The sequence below is a fragment of the Amblyraja radiata genome, chromosome 35, assembly GCF_010909765.2.
Source record: "Amblyraja radiata isolate CabotCenter1 chromosome 35, sAmbRad1.1.pri, whole genome shotgun sequence".
Taxonomy (NCBI): domain Eukaryota; kingdom Metazoa; phylum Chordata; class Chondrichthyes; order Rajiformes; family Rajidae; genus Amblyraja; species Amblyraja radiata.
The window spans coordinates 5,417,922-5,435,206 of NC_045990.1; the positions used below are offsets into that span (position 1 = coordinate 5,417,922).

At 45.6% G+C, this 17,285-nt stretch overlaps 2 protein-coding genes across 4 annotated transcripts in view; one reads left to right on the top strand and one right to left on the bottom strand.

Annotated features, from left to right (window-relative positions):
- On the bottom strand, nt 1-13,769 carry ubl5 (ubiquitin like 5). Of its 3 annotated transcripts, none has more exons than XM_033012260.1 (5): nt 13,756-13,769; nt 5,057-5,123; nt 2,870-2,953; nt 2,617-2,654; nt 1-265 (listed from the first exon to the last, which is right to left on the bottom strand). In XM_033012260.1, exons 2-5 carry the CDS (start codon nt 5,110-5,112, stop codon nt 222-224), a joined length of 222 nt encoding a protein of 73 aa, XP_032868151.1. In that variant the 5' UTR covers nt 5,113-5,123; nt 13,756-13,769; the 3' UTR covers nt 1-221. The 3 variants fall into 3 exon arrangements, with proteins under 3 accessions (XP_032868151.1, XP_032868150.1, XP_032868152.1); XM_033012259.1 differs by lacking the exon at nt 13,756-13,769 and adding an exon at nt 8,166-8,272; XM_033012261.1 differs by lacking the exon at nt 13,756-13,769 and adding an exon at nt 7,984-8,156.
- pin1 (peptidylprolyl cis/trans isomerase, NIMA-interacting 1) overlaps nt 10,792-17,285 on the top strand; it is a 24,778-nt gene continuing 18,284 nt past the window's right edge. The window contains exon 1 of the mRNA XM_033012258.1: nt 10,792-10,902. Coding sequence (XP_032868149.1) covers nt 10,845-10,902 — 58 coding nt within the window. The 5' untranslated portion in view covers nt 10,792-10,844. The remainder of the gene's footprint in view (nt 10,903-17,285) is intronic.

The following is a 17,285-nucleotide window of genomic DNA, read 5'->3' on the forward strand; positions in this document are numbered from 1 at the left end:
TTCAATCGCACGCATTAGCCACTTTATTTGCTAATAAACATTGTAAATTTGTATCAGAAATCAAAAGTTAAACTCGTTTTACAGTACAAAGAACACTCTTAAACAAAGGTTATAGGTACGGTGCAGAAATGCACAAAGGAAATGTTCATTTTGAAGCCGCAAGCTTGTTTCTCCATGAGTTGTTGGTCAATTGTGGCAGATTTCACAGACTGCAATACACTTCACTGGTAATATAGCTCCAAGTTCATTCCATCGTGGATCTCATCTGAAGGTAATTTTGGTCAAGGCTATTACACACAAGGCGGCACGGTGGCGCAGCGATAGAGTTGCTGCCTTACAGCGTTTGCAGTGCAGGGGACCCGGATTCGATCCCGACTACGGGTGCTGCCTGTACGGAGTTTGTACGTTCTCCCTGGGTTTTCTCCGAGATCTTCGGTTTCCTCCCACACTCCCAAGACGTACAGGTATGTAGGTTAATTGGCTTGGTGTTCGTGTAAATTGTCCCTAGTGTGTGTAGGATAGTGTTAATGTGTGCGGGGATCGCTGGTCGGCAAGGACCCGGTGGGCCGAAGTGCCTATTTCTGCGCTGTATCTCTAATAGCGCTTTCTCACGGGGCGACTTGACGCAAGATGTAACCAGAGTGAAGTGGTCGTGGTCTAGCACGATATCACACGATATAACGGGGGGTAGATAAAGAGTTCCCACGGGTACTCGGCATTTCTGTTATTTGTGTGAGTGACTTGTCCGTCTCCCGAGCTTTCCCGTTAAATCTTGAATGAACATTGTGAATCCCCATTCATAAAAGAGAAGGTAATTGCGCGGGAGGGTTAATAATTGACAATCTGCTGCTGCCTGCCCGCTGAGTTAAAAAGTTCCCACGGTAGACTCACGATATACAGTGTATCGTGAGTCTTGCGTGGGAACTTTTTAACTCAGCGGGCAGACAGCAGCAGATTGTCGCTCCCTTCAGTTTCACCCCACCTACACCCCTCTGCTTCCCGGCCATGTGTGTGACCCCTTCCCTCCCCTCTTCAGCTCCCCGCCCATTGCACCGGCGCGGGGGCTTTGCACTGTCTTCACGTCGGCGATGCCAGCAGGTCAGTGCCAGTCACCGGAGACGTCAGGACCAACGGGACACCGACCCCCAGGCCCACTGCAAGCACTGAGATCCCAGAGACCCACAGCCAGCAGCAGCGCAGCCCCGTTCCAACTCCAGAGGAACACGCTCCCCGTAGGGACAGAAGCTGATGGTGTGCAAGGTACGTCTTGTTCTTGGGGTTGCGGATGAGGGGGCGCAGCTCGGGCTGTGACGTCTCCGGCCACCCCCCTGTACAGGAGCTGAGACTGGGAACTGTGGGGTTGTTTGCAGTTGCAGAGGGAGGGGGCAAGGGCGGTACAGTTCACAGTCTCAGCTCCAGTCCAGGGGGGTGGCCGGAGACGTTAGGCCCAACGGGACACCGACTGCAAGCACGGAGACCCCTTGTCGCTTGCCACTTGTCGCCGTAGCAGCCCATCGGGGAGCGGATTCCTCTGGAGTTGGAGGGACAGGGAGACACAGCGGCTTTTGAGAATGGTGGGCAATCACTTCCAAAGTTCTGCCCACACAGTCAGTACACCTCTCCTACACTTGTCTCCCGCACTAAGATCATCTTGCAGAGAATGATCCCAGCCTAACAGCATGTTCATTCCAGATTACTCACCTTCTGTCCCCTCTGTCCAGCTTCCGGGTTCACCGTTCGCAGGAGTTCCCACGGTACACGCAAGAGTTAATACGGATATCGCACTGGCCACTACGTGCATATAATGTTGCAATCTTCAACCACAAGTGTACAAGTCACTCTTGGAGAAATTCAAACTTGCTTGAATTTTCTCCCGAGTCACCAAGTTACACGAGTACCTGCCGTTAGCGCCACGGTGGTCCACGGTGGTCCACGAATGCCGTACGGTTATCGCACGGGGTTCCCACGATGTTCAACTCTGGTTAACTCTTGCGTCAAGTCGCCCCGTGAGAAAGCGCTTTAAACTAAACACACACACACACAATACAGACCAAACAACACAACCATGCATAGCAGAGAACTGTTTCTTACCAATTATATATTTTTTTTAAGTGTAAATCATGACAATGGACTTAATTTAAAATAATTCCAAATCTTAAGAGATAGTTTTTTTTGTTGTTGAAAATAAATCACTAATTCTTGGAAGGGAGAACACAATTGATATGTAAACAGGTGAATTTTCAGAAAGTTTTGATAAAACTTAGAACTTCAGAAAGAAGTGATAAAACTATGTCACTAGTTGCTTCTCTCAAGATGCAAAATGTGAAATTTGTGGCAATTTCCAGGTCATTGAGAAAATGTGTCTACGTAGTTAAGGGCATTTGGTTGAATTGGTTACTGAATTCCCAGGTAATGGTGGGCAGTAGCACAGTGGCGCAGTGCAGTACGTTTTCCTTTGACCACAAGACTGTTCTTAGGAAATTAGGTCTAGTTGTTTTGAGGCATGTACTAAAATTGACAAAGTTCATCTCAACCACCCCCCTGCCTTCCCTCCAGCTAACTCAGAGTCTGAAATAGTAGAAATCATAAGCATAAATTCATAACAGCAAAGGATACAATCCTCCAACTGAACGTGATTCTTGAAAATGGTGTACCTAAAATAGGAAAAGTTAAAGTTAGGACAAGGAATTGAAATAAGCTTTTTTGTTTGTTTTTTCTTCAACCAATCTAGTATTTCAACTTCAGCTAAAGGGCTGGAGAATTTTGAGGGGAGTTTTGTTTTGGAAGCAGAGAGAAAGAAACATGGAATATTTTAGAGAGGTTAAAACAACTCCAGTTCAGGAACAAAAAGCCAAGTAGGAGAACAAACCATTTTTTCAAGACAAGCTTGTCCCATTTTGTCCCAGTCTGTGCAGCTATTAACTTCTTCAGATCCTTAATGGTATCATCAGGACTGGAAAAAATGAAACATTAAGGAACAAAAACACATTGAACTGCGTGACATTCTATCTATTATCTTGTGTGTGGTCACTTTTTGCTTCTAACGTAAACAGATTAAATCAGTCTAATTCAGCAATTTTCTGCAAAATATCAGTCCCCAGTACAGTCCTATCATTTTATTTTCTTACAAATCAGTGCTGACTCAAAATGAAATTGATTTATTGCCAACTGGTGACAAATACAATGAACTATTCATACAATCATTGGTTTTTGATTAGGACACCGTGGACACATTTCTTGGCTGTAGTTGACAGTTGGGACTTGAGCCTGATCATTATCATAACAGTTAAATGGTATATCAGCTGCTTAAATGACTGCTCATCTCTCAAAAAGGTCTCATATTCCCCCAAATTAAAATCATGCTCAATAACCTCTTCCTCACAAATGGAAGGTGGACTCCAATGCGCTCCCACCAGGATTGATACTTTATCATATGTGACGTATCACAGTAACATTCTTTGTTTTACATACCATACATAAGGTATGCAAAGAGTCACCACATATGGAGTGCAGACAAAGTTAGTGTTCATTAGAACCCCTCAAGCCAGATCCCTCTTTGTTCTCGAAGACCCCACGCTGGGGCCCCTCTTTGTTGCCGACGTCCCCCCCCCCCCCCTCGCCGGGTCCCTCTTTATTCCCGGCAGCCCCCGCCACAGGGTCCCTCCTTGTTACTGGTGGCGTCCACTCATCCGTCCTCCGGCACCCATCGCTGGCCTGTCCAAACTCATACCACCCACACGCACACCCCAAAACTGAAGTGACCCTTGCCAAACTCACACTCCGCCCCAATGTGGAACTGGCACATTCTCCGTGTATATTCACTGCACACATCAGTGTGACAGGCCATATAATTCTCCTCAAAGAGATATTCATTGCATTCCTAGTATTCCCAGCAACCTTCTCACCCATACCATCCTCCATTTACCTTTCTATCTTTGTGGCATAGTCAATAATATACCTCTCTTCGGTCCTTATTGTTTTGATTGCAACCTTCACTTTGAACATTTGCTTCATCCACTGGTAGAAAACTGAAACAAACCCTTTGCTGTAAACATTCTAAATTTCTTTATTCTTTGACGCTTTAAGACCTTCCTTAACATCTCTATCGTTGATGGTGCCCCCAATGCTCAATGAGCAGGCATAAGAATTCAATATTTTTTGCTCAGTTCCACTTTACAAAGGCCACACCTGTAACAATATGATAATAATTCAAGCTGCAGATACTGGCATACCATGGATGCTCAGGTTTAGTCAGCAAAGGGTAAATTAAATTAAAATGCAAAAACATTAAGATGCTTAACATATTTAAACACAAATGTTTAAGAAACATTTGGACAGGTACATGGCTAGGACGGGTTTAGAGGGATATGGGCCAAATGTACGCAGGTGGGACTAGTGTAGAAGGGGCATGTTGGTCAGTATGGGCAAGTTGGGCCGAAGGGCCTGTTTCTACATTGTATGATTGACTAAAGAAAAGCCTTTTATAGCTCAGCACAAGAAACTAAAACAGGATTTTAAAAAATCACACAGTGTGAATTAAAAGCAAAATCGCCTTTGAGCAACAAGTTACCAGGTTTAGGCTGCAATATCCGTAAGCTTTACTAACACTCCAATAACTTTGTCCAATACATTTTATTCATGTAGACACAAGAAACTACAGATGTGCAGGAAGGAACTGCAGATGCTGGTTTAAACTGAAGATAGACACAGAATGCTGGAGTAACTCAGCGGGACATGCAGCATCTCTGGAGCGAAGGAATGGGTGACGTTGTGGGTCGAGACCCTTCTTCAGGTTAGTCAGGGGAGAGGGAAAGGAGAGAACTACAGATGATGGTTTATAGAAGAAGGACACAAAGTGCTGGTGCAACTCAGTGGGTCAGCCTAACCCACAGAGTTACTGGAGCATGTAGATACAGCGGTACTCATTATGTCTATGGATGCAGAGGCATAACCAATAGGGCAAACAAGGACCACCAAGGATGCACATTCAACAACTAACATTCAACATCCTATTTCAAAAGGACACAGCATTTACCACCCATCTTTAAAAGGATACTTGCACTTCACACGAACCTTTTTCCCCAAACGGTCGTTGCAAATGATCTCAATCATATTAAGAATTCCTGGAAAGATGAGGAATGGAAGTTTAAAAAGAAAACAAAGCCACCTGTTGGAATATATCTTGAATCAAAATAGTAATTTTCCAAAGTAATTCACTCCATGATTTGGTTATTTTGACCGTCACCATCTCCAAATTCAGTATTCTCATGGAATTTATCAATGGTGACTGAAGAAGGATCTCGACCCAAAACATCACTCATCCATGTTCCCCAGAGATGCGACCTGACCTGCTGTCCTTTGGTGTATTTACAAATGGACTGATTTAATCAAGTTATTGTCAAGTCAATTCAATTATAAGCAAAATGTGGGTGGATATTCTTCTTGAAGTTACCTTGGTTTAACATTAACCTACAGGCTAAAGAATTAAGCTAACATCCAAGATAACCATGGGTCTTGGGTTACATCAACATCGAATTACACCATTCAGACCCGTGCTGGCCCTTTACTAGATTTCTCCAATTGAATCCATTCCTCTCCCCTCTTCAGCCATGTTTAATTTAGATTAAATGATCATAGATGCTGCTTCATCCGCTGAGTTTCTCCAGCATTTTTGTCTACCTTCGATTTTTCCAACATCTGCAGTTCTTTCTTAAAAATTGTGATTGGTGATATTATACTATTATTTATACTGATACAGTAAAGAATTACACTGGAGAGGGTGCGGAGATGACCCACCAGAAAAGTGCTTGCGACGTTATCGAACAGTACAGCACCTAACCAGCCTTTCAGCCCATGATGTTTGTGTCGAACATGATGCCAAATTAAACTGATCTCATCTGCCAAAACATATTCCTCGATTTCCTGCACTTCCATGTGCCTATCTAAAGTCCATTTAAACGATGTTTCATTTACAAGTGGAGACTGTTTTACTTGGTGTGTAGGAAGGAACTGCGGATGCTGGTTTAAACCGAAGATAGACACAAAAATTTGGGGTAACACAGCGGACCAGGCAGCATCTTCTTTTTTAGTTTTTAGAGATATAGCTCAAAAACAGGCCCTCTCGCCAACCGAGCCGACCAGCGAACCCACACATTAACACTATCCTACACACACACACACACACACATTAGGGACAATTTCAACTTATACCAAACCAATTAACCTATTCCCCGCACACTAACACTACCCTACACACACTACGGACAATTTACACATACACCATGCCAATTAACCTACAACACTGTTCGTCATTGGAGTGTGGGAGGAAACCGAAGATCTCGGAGAAAACCCACGCGGTCACGGGGAGAACGTACAAACTCCGTACAGACAGCACCCGTAGTCGGGATCGAACACGGGTCTCCGGTGCTGCAAGCGCTGTAGGGCAGCAACGCTACCGCTGCGCCACCGTGCCGCCCATCTCTGGAGAAAAGGAATGGTCGAGACCCTTAGGAAGAGAGGGGGAGGTCCTTCCCTCTACAACACTAATGATAATAATAACTACAACACTAATAATAACAAAAGCAAGAATAACTACAGCCCTCATAACAACTACAACAGAAATAATAATAGTAAGAATAACTACAACACTAACAATAATAGTACGATAGAAACTTACAAAATTCTTAAGGGGTTGGACAGGCTAGATGCAGGAAGATTGTTCCTGATGTTGGGGAAGTCCAGAACAAGGGGTCACAGCTTAAGGATAAAGGGGAAATCCTTTAGGACCGAGATGAGAAAAAAAAATTTCACACAGAGAGTGGTGAATCACTGGAACTCTCTGCCACAGAAGGTAGTTGAGGCCAGTTCGTTGGCTATATTTAAGATGGAGTTAGATGTGGCCCTTGTGGCTAAAGGGATCAGGGGGTACGGAGAGAAGGCAGGTACAGGATACTGAGTTGGATGATCAGCCATGATCATATTGAATGGTGGTGCAGGCTCGAAGGGCCGAATGGCCTACTCCTGCACCTATTTTCTATGATAGCAATACCTGCAACACTAATAATAACTACAAGACTAATAACAATAACTACAACATTAGTAATAACAATGGTAAGAATAACTACAACACTCAAAATAACAACAGTAAGATAGTAATACCTATAATATTAATAATTACAATATCAATAATAACTACATTAATAAAAACTACAACATTAATAACTATAACGTTAATAACTACAACATTAATAATAATAAGTACAATGTTAAAAATAAGTACAACGTTAATAATAAGTACAACGTTAATAATAAGTACAATGTTAATAATAAGTACAACGTTAATAATAAGTACAATGTTAATAATAAGTACAATGTTAATAATAAGTACAATGTTAATAAGTACAACGTTAATAACAAGTACAATGTTAATAATAAGTACAATGTTAATAATAAGTACAATGTTAATAATAAGTACAACGTTAATAATAAGTACAACGTTAATAATAAGTACAACGTTAATAATAAGTACAATGTTAATAATAAGTACAACGTTAATAATAAGTACAATGTTAATAATAAGTACAACGTTAATAATAAGTACAATGTTACTATAATAAGTACAATGTTAATAATAAGTACAACGTTACTATAATAAGTACAATGTTAATAATAAGTACAATGTTAATAATAAGTACAATGTTACTATAATAAGTACAACGTTAATAATAAGTACAACGTTACTATAATAAGTACAATGTTAATAATAAGTACAATGTTAATAATAAGTACAACGTTAATAATAAGTACAACGTTACTATAATAAGTACAACGTTAATAATAAGTACAACGTTAATAATAAGTACAATGTTAATAATAAGTACAACGTTACTATAATAAGTACAACGTTAATAATAAGTACAACGTTAATAATAAGTACAACGTTAATAATAAGTACAACGTTACTATAATAACTACAACACTAACAATAATAATCCAGGACAATGTGGAAGGATCGCTGCAGCCTGGGCCCACAGACCACCTGGGCCAGCAATTAGAGGAATACAGCCACTAACGCCATGAGAATGTAAACAAAGTAAAGCTTAATCCCTAACGCGACTGATATTGTGTGTTTGAGGCGACTAATTCCGGAGGAAAGCATCGCTTACCGGCCGCACGGCTGCACTACTACCAGTCAGGCTCCACTTCCCGTAGCAACGACGACCAGGCCGCAGGTTGACCACGCCCCTTGGTTGATTGACAGCCGGAGTGTGCAATCAGGTGACGTGCGACTTAGTCCCGCCCCCTCTCACACAAGACCAAAGATCCTCCAGCAGTCAGGTCAAGTTTATAATAATAATAATAAATTTTATTTATGGGCGCCTTTCAAGAGTCTCAAGGACACCTTATTCGTCACATACACATACGAGATGTGCAGTGAAATGAAAAGTGGCTTTGCACAAGACTCTCTCTCGCTCAGTAGGCCATTCGGCCCTTCGAGCCAGCACCACCATTCAATGTGATCATGGCTGATCATTCACAATCAGTACTCCATTCCATTCCTGCCCTCTCCCCATATTCCTTTATTCTCTTGAATACTTCTAGTGAATCAGCCTCCACTGCCTTCTGTGGCAGAGAATTCCACAAATTCACAACTCTCTGGGTCAAAACGTTTTTCCTCATCTCAGTTCTAAATGGCCTACCCCTTTCTTATTCTTAACCTGTGGCCTCTGGCTCAGGACTCCCCCAACATGGGGAACATGTTGCCTATTCCCTTCCCTCCATAGATGCTGCCTCACCCACTAGATTTCTCCAGCATTTTTGTCAACCTTCGATTTTCCAGCAGTTCCCTTTGTAATTCTTACAGTTCCTTCTTAAACATGGGGAGCATGCTTCCTGCATCTAGCCTGTCCAATCCCTTAATAATTTTACTCCAGCATTTTGTGTCTATATTAGATTTAAAGTAGCATATTCCCAGGCAGAGCAATGAAATTCGTACTTGCAGCAGCACAACAGAATGTGTACACATAGTACACACAAAGTGCTGGAGCGGGACAGGCAGCATCGGGACAGAGCTACCAGCCTTGGAGGGCATCTACCACACGCGGTGCCTCAGGAAGGCCCTCAGCATCCATAAGGACTCATCACACCCCTGCCACGGTCTGTTTCAACTACTTCCCTCCGGCAGACGTTACAAGGCCTTCTATGCCCGAACCTCCAGACTCAGGAACAGTTTTATCCCAAGAGCTATAGCGGCTCTGAACCGGCCCTAATGAGTGCCCCCCCCCACCCACCCCCTTTGGACAGTCTCCCTCAGATGGTCACGTCAATCAATTCAGCTTGTTTATTTATGTATTGTATTTATTTACCTTTCTTGTACATCAGTGGAGCTGCACACTAAATCTCGTTGCACTGACGTGCAATGACAATAAAAGATATATTATTATTATTATATTATTATCTCTGGAGAGAAGGATTAGGTGACGTTTCAGGTCGACACCCTTCTTCACATTCTGTAAACAATATAATAAAGGAGAAAAAAGGTTCAGTGAGATATACACATATACACATGCACTGCAATTGTGTTTATTTGCATTTATTTTGTTCACTTTTCAGACTTGTTATGCATTTTGCAAATATAAAGATAATCAGCAAAAATGTTAGGTAACCATCTAAAGTTGGATGCGGTTTCACAAATACACAGAAGATAGACACAAAAATGCTGGAGTAACTCAGCTGGACAGGCAGCATCTCTGGAGAGAAGGAATGGGTAAAGTTTCAGGTTGACACCCTTCTTCACATTCTGTAAACGATATAATAAAGGAGAAAAAAAGTTCAGTGAGATATACACATACACTGCAATTGTGTTTATTTGCATTTATTTTGTTCATTTTTCAGACGGGACAGGCAGCATCTCTGGAGAGAAGGAATGGGTGATAGAAACATAGAAAATAGGTGCAGGATTAGGCCATTCGGCCCTTCGAGCCTGCACCGCCATTCAACATGATCATGGCTGATCATCCAACTCAGTATCCTGTACCTGCCTTCTCTCCATACCCCCTGATCCCTTTAGCCACAAGGGCCACATCTAACTCCCTCTTAAATATAGCCAATGAACTGGCCTCAACTACCTTCTGTGGCAGAGAATTCCAGAGATTCATCACTCTCTGTGTGAAAAATGTTTTCCTCATCTCGGTCCTAAAAGATTTCCCCCTTATCCTTAAACTGTGACCCCTTGTCCTGGACTTCCCCAACATCGGGAACAATCTTCCTGCATCTAGCCTGTCCAACCCCTTAAGAATTTTGTAAGTTTCTATAAGATCCCCCCTCAATCTTCTAAATTCTAGCGAGTACAAGCCAAGTCTATCCAGTCTTTCTTCATATGAGGGTCGAGACTGAAGAATGGTCACCCATTCCTTCTCTCCAGAGATGCTGCCTGTCCAGCTGAGTTACTCCAGCACTTTGTGTCTACCTTCAGTGTAAACCAGCATCTGCAGTTCCTCCCCCCTACAGGTTGGCTCAGAGGGCGGGACCTTCCCCCATCCCAGTGTTTCCGGTAGCAGGATAGGTTGCATTGTGGGCGGGACTGGGCCGTAATTGATGTGCGGGTTGGCGAATCAGCGAACGGCATCGTGGACATCGATTGACGTCGGAACTAACCAATGGAGGTGGAGAGTGGTTGATTGACGTTAGTGTTGACCAATGGGCATTGGGGAAATGGGAAGAGGGCGGGCTTTGAGGTCTGAGTTGACCAATCGGGGACGGAGCAAGGGGCGGGCTCTCGGGTCCCGCAGCCAGCAGGATAGGTTGCGCCGGGAGGCGGCAGGCGGCGCGACGACGAGCGGGCGATGGCCGACGAGGAGCCTCTACCCTCGGGCTGGGAGAAGCGGATGAGCCGCAAGTCAGGTACCTGCACCGCTCCTTCATCAACAATAGTAAACAATAATCCGCACAGCGGCCGGCTTCAAAGCTGCGAGGCGGTGATGGTCTGAAGTAAAAGCGGGATGGGGGGGAGGCGTGGTGTGGGGGCGGGGCAGAATAGAATAGAATGGTGGCGCATGTGTGTGTGTGTGGGCCTGGGGGGGGAGGGGTTGCCCTGAGGGGGTGGGACAGAAGGCCCTGAGGGGGTGGGACAGAAGGCCCGGAGGGGGTGGGACAGAAGGCCCTGAGGGGGTGGGACAGAAGGCCCTGAGGGGGTGGGACAGAAGGCCCTGGGGGTGGGGACAACAGAATCCCCTAGGGGTGGGGACAACAGAATCCCCTAGGGGTTGGGGACAGAGTTCTGGGGAGGACTGAATTTCTGTGTGGGCCTGGGGCAGGGAGGATCTTTAGGTTACCCTGAGGGGGTGGGGTACACAGGCCCTGAGGGGGTGGGCGGGGGGACACAAGCCCTGAGGGGGTGGGGGACAGAAGTTCTGAGGGGGACACAAGCCCTGAGGGGGTGGGGGACACAAGCCCTGAGGGGGTGGGGGACACAAGCCCCTAGAGGGTGGGGGACACAAGCCCTGAGGGGGTGGGGACGCAAGCCCTGAGGGGGTGGGGAACACAAGCCCTGAGGGAGTGGGGACACAAGCCCTGAGGGGATGGGGTACACAGGCTCTGAGGGGATGGGGGACACAAGCCCTGAGGGGGTGGGGGGACAGAAGCCCTGAGGGGGTGGGGGACAGAAGCCCTGAGGGGGTGGGGGACAGAAGCCCTGAGGGGGTGGGGGACAAGCCCTGAGGGGGTGGGGGACAGAAGTTCTGAGGGGGTTGGGGGGGGGACACAAGCCCTGAGGGGATGGGGGACACCAGCCCTGAGGGGGTGGGGGACACCAGCCCTGAGGGAATGGGGAATACAAGCCCTGAGGGGGTGGGGGACACAAGCCCTGAGGGAATGGGGAATACAAGCCCTGAGGGGGTGGGGACACAAGCCCTGAGGGGGTGGGGGACACAATCCCTGAGGGGGTGGGGGACGCAAGCCCTGAGGGGGTGGGGGGGACACAAGCCCTGAGGGGGGGGGGGACACAAGCCCTGAGGGGGTGGGGGACACAAGCCCTGAGGGGATGGGGAATACAAGCCCTGAGAGGGTGGGGGACACAAGCCCTGAGGGGGTGGGGGACACAAGCCCTGAGGGGGTGGGGGACACAAGCCCTGAGGGGGTGGGGGACACAAGCCCTGAGGGGGTGGGGGACAAGCCCTGAGGGGGTGGGGGACACAAGCCCTGAGAGGGTGGGGGACACAAGCCCTGAGAGGGTGGGGGGACAGAAGCCCTGAGGGGGTGGGGGACAGAAGCCCTGAAGGGGTGGGGGACAGAAGCCCTGAGGGGGTGGGGGACAGAAGCCCTGAGGGGGTGGGGGACAGAAGCCCTGAGGGGGTGGGGGACACTATCCCTGAGGGGGTGGGGGCAGAAGCCTTGGGGGGTGGGGGACAGAAGCCCTGAGGGGGTGGGGGACACAATCCCTGAAGTGGTGGGGGGGGGGGACACAAGCCCTGAGGGGGTGGGGGGACACAAGCCTTAGGTAAGATGGGTGCCCTGGGAGTGTGGATGGGTAGGATAGCTTCCCTGGGAGGATGGGTGGGTCCGATGCGTGCGTGTTGGTAAAATGTGGCTGGGTAGAGAGGATACATTCTAGGGGAGGAATGGATGGATGTTTCTCTAGGGGGAGTAGAGAGTACTCCAGATGAGGTAAGGTGGGTACTTAAAGAGTGATATTGGCGTAGGCAGGGATGGGTTAGTAAGGTGTGTGTTCCTGGTGTGGGAGGGTAAGATGAGTTCCTCTAAGGGTGGTGCAGTATAATATGTTCTGGAATTCTTTAACATTGACTCAGCATCAGGTTAAAGAACAAGGAAACCTGTCCTAATCACTCACCTATTGTCTTCAGCCAACTGATGGATCAGTGTTTATTCATTTTGAAGATAACATTTGGAAGAAGAAGAATCTGTATTGTTCAGGAAAAAAATGTGCTGGAGGAATTGAGCAGATCAGGCTGCATTTTGGGGGGCAAATGGACAAATGAGTTGGGTTGGGACCTTTCTTTAGAGCAATGGAGTAGCTCCCCACTACTCCATCAATCTATCTCTTGCACAACTGCAGCCTGAACCACTGAGTAGGTACAGCAAATTGTTTTTGGCTCAAGATTCCAGGGTCTGCATTTTTTGTGAATTCTGGATGCTCATGACCAAAAATAGCTTGAAAGCACCACCAATAATTGAGTTCTGAAGCCACCGCTGATGAGTTTAGTCTGCAGTGAGAAAGATACCTAAATGGCCTTTCCCTTGCCAAACTGCCTCGCTTGGTCCATGGCTGCCATTTTCCACGGACCAAGCTCTATTTTCACACCGAGGATGCCATTCTGCCCTATGGTGCTGAATGGGATTGGATAGATCTGGCAGCCCAATTCTAGGCATCAAGATGACACTGTGGACCATTTGCAGCAAAAAAAATATTTATTGACAAGCTAATGTCATGACTCATTGCTAAATTACAAGCATGCAAGGAGTAGCACCAGGTATACCTAAAAAAAATGCGGAGCCAATTAAATAGTCGTGCAGTCGAGGATTATACGTGTGCTGTCCAGATCCACATGATCTTTCAATCATTAGATGAAAGTAGTCTGACTGAATCTGGTCATATATCTTTAGACTTTAGAGAGCCAGCGTGGAAACAAGCCCTTAGGCCCACCGAGTCCGTGTCGACCAACAATCACCTCGTATACTGACACTATCCTACACATTAGAGACAATTTACAATTTTATCAAAGCTAATTAACTACAAACCTGTACATCTTTGGTGTGAGTGGAAACCAGAGTACCTGGAGAAAACCCACGTGGGCACAAAGAGAAATGACAAACTTTGAACAGACAAACCTGGATATCTGGCGCTGTAAGGCAGCAATTCTGTCGCTGTGCCATGGTGCCGCTCCATTGGATGGTTAAAAATGGTAATGTGAAGATGCACCCTAAAGAACATTCCCATCCCCTTCCGTTCCATAGACCAGGCTGTATGGTTTGCATCGAGTAGATGTCTTTCACTTTACACCCGAGACCCCCACTATCCTGGAAGCCAATCTTCAGCTTCTTCGCGTGATATTAAGAGCTAGTTGAATGGACAGTGTGCAGCAAAGGTTGTAGAACCAGAAATACCTATTTTAGTATTAAAGCTTTGTACTCCAGAACTAGGCACTCTTTTGACCAAAGTGATCAAGTAAAGTCGAAGGTAGACACAAAATGCTGGAGTAACTCAGCGGGTGAGGCAGCATCTATGGAGGGAAGGAATGGGTGACGTTTTGGGTCGAGACCCTTCTTCAGACCCAGTACAGTTACTGTTATCTGATGCACCATCTACAAGGAACTTGTCAGAAGTGTTATGCAATACTCTCCACTTGTCCAGCCTGGCTAATGACAGCTCAAACGCCACAATGGTGGAGAAATTATAGTGCTTTTAAATGGTATTTACTCTCCAGTACCCGTTTTAGTTTTTGCCAGGGCCATTTGACTCCAGGCCTTATCACGGCCTCTGTCGTGTGGATAACATACTGAATTCCAAGCTGACGTACGAGTCATTGTCCTAGACATCAGAGGCACATTTGACTGAATGCAGGTACACAAAAATGCTGGAGAAACTCAGCGGGTGCAGCAGCATCTATGGAGTGAAGGAAATAGGCAACGTTTCAGGCCGAAACCCTTCTTCAGACCCGAATGCAGCATTGGGGTGTGGGAAAGCTCCAATGATTGCAATCAAATCTTGTACAAATTAAGGTGGTTGTGGTTATGGAAGGGCAAACATCCATTAGGTGCAGTACATCAAGTTGGAAGAATGACTAGAACTGAGTGTTTGGATTGCTGGATAATAGGACAGGCACTGATTAAAGGCCACGTGTTACGAGGGGAGTAGTTGGTGGAGATTTATAGTGAACCAGGAAATCATTGCAGGAGGTTCCCAGGGCAGTGTCTTGGGTCCAATCATCTTCATCAGCTTCAATTATGTTCTTTCCATCATAAGGTCAGAAGTAGGATATCTGATTCTGTTTGGAGTACTGAAGTTGGAGCAGTTCATATGAGAGAGACCACAACAAAGGCTCAAAGTGGCAGGTAATGTTCATGGAGTCAACCAATGATGGTCTTCACCAATTCCGTACAGACAGCACCCGTAGTCAGGATCGAACCCAGGTCTCTGGCAGCAACTCTACTGCTGCGCCGCCGTGCTGCCCATAGCAGTGTGAGTGAACAACATTAGCTGCAGATTTCGCCCCACCCACGTCCTAATTTGGAAATATATATCTCTATTCTTTTATTGTTGCTAGGTTGAAATCTTGAAACTCCCCAGTCAACAACACTGAGCACTTTGACCAGAAAAACTGCAGTAGAATAAGAAGGTAGCGTGCCTCTCGAGAGCAGTTGAGGTGCCAATAAATGCCGTCCTTGCTAATGTTTCATCAAAAAGACGGCTTTTCTGATACTGAATGTAAGCCCAGATTTTGATGCAGGATTCCCTGAAGTCTAACCAACATATGTTTTATTACTGCAAGTGCTAATAAACCTGCGAAACAAGCCAGATATCACCTGACAGGTAAAAAAACACTGCCGAATTAGAGCACAGGAGGAGAGTCTGTAGCCCATCATTATCTGTTCCAGATCTTTGTTAAAATACACGAATTAATTACATAGCAAGCACTCATCCACTTTATGCGATACCTTTAAGGTCATCTGGAATAAATGCAGCATCTGCGGAGAGAAAAACATTGCGCCAATATCATAGGTTGATGACCTTTCATCAGGACCTACCCAATTGACCTGAAATTGTTGAATTCTGTGTTGAGGGGTTGTGCCTAGTCAGGACAGACACAAACTCCTGGAGTAACTCAGCGGGTCTGGCAGCATCTCTGGATAAAGATAATGGGGGGGGGGGGGGGGGGAAACTGAAGGTGGAAAAGGTCAGAAGAAATGTCCGATTTGTTCTGGCCTTTTCTTGCCTACAGTCCGCCCCCTCCTCCAACTTCCAGTCTGAAGAAGGGTTCCAACCTGAAACGTCAGCTGTTCTTTTTCTCCAGAGATGCTGCCTGATCTGCTATGTTATTCCAGGATTTTGTGTCTATCTTCGGTATAAACTAGCATCTGCAGTTCCTTCCTACACACCTAGTCAGGACTTGCTGCTTCTAGACTGTGGACTTAATTGGAAAAGTATAAGAGGGCACAGTTGCCTACCTGCTGCTCGCTCTCTCTCTGCTCCTGCAACTGGAAACACGCCATGTGGTGCCAGCTCGTTGGGTAACCTGGCGTAAACCGGGGTGGGAGTATAACGGGAGCCTCGCGCCATTTTCAGGCGATTGAGACACGTGTTGACAGTGCGACAAAGGTGCAATGGCGCATGCTGCATCTGCATCCAACCTGGTACCTCGCTTTGTGGTAGCTGCTGCAAAACAGTGCCTAATGCAACACTCTTTAAAAATTTACTGCTCGCTTTCTCGCTGTCTAACGCAGTGCTGCGTGCCAACCGCCACCACGGACTGAAAAGAAATCCATAAAAGCGAGGATAGACTGTACGTCAAGAGTGTGGAATTGACTGAGTGAAGTGAGAGCAGGTTTGAAATTGGCATCAAAGGTGATGACCTTCAAGGTTTGTGCAATAGCAAGAACCATCACCATTACAGTTATGAATATATTTAACAAAAAAGAGAGTTCAGATGGGGCACAAGAGAATGGGAGTTAGGGGGAGAAGAAGGAAGTTATTTGTAGTTGGTGAAGTTTAAAATTGGAGAATTCAATGTGCATACTGTTGAGTAGTAAGTAACCGAGGCAGCATAAGAGGTGCCTCACCCTGGCAATGGAGAATGTCCAGGACAGAAAGATTTGTATGTGCCCCAGCTATGGAGGGAATACAATGAAAGTTTCCCATTAATAGCCCATTGCACTTTTAATTGCTGTTCTTTTTGGATATTAAGACCGTGAACCAGACAAGTAATGTATCTTGAATAAATGTAACGTCTTGGTGCCCTCATCCCGTATGGTAGATGATTCCACATGTTCATCTCCCTCAGATGAAGACATTTCCCCTGATCTAAACTGAATTAACTGAATATTTTCTGTTTTCTGTCTTCGTGCAGTTACATCTTCTAATTATTTTTTTAATTTAAAGCACGTTGGTTTCAATGCGAGTTGATTTAAACGTGTTATATAAATAAAATTTACTTACTAATAAATTATTCTAAACTTTTTCCAACTATTGTATGGATTACAGACGCGTAATTCCTTGTTTTCCCTCTTTGTTAAATGATTGGTTATATTTGGTACCCTCCAATCTGTAAAAA

Bases quoted from the DNA above. Each gene is read 5' to 3' on its own strand.
- ubl5 (XM_033012260.1), bottom strand. From the start codon at position 5,112: ATGATTGAGATCATTTGCAACGACCGTTTGGGGAAAAAGGTTCGTGTG. The intron at 2,954-5,056 runs GTATCCTTTTAA...CATTTTTTCCAG, and splicing joins AAGGTTCGTGTGAAGTGCAA to TCCTGATGATACCATTAAGG. The intron at 2,655-2,869 runs GTTTGTTCTCCT...TTCCTATTTTAG, and splicing joins AAGCTTGTCTTGAAAAAATG to GTACACCATTTTCAAGAATC.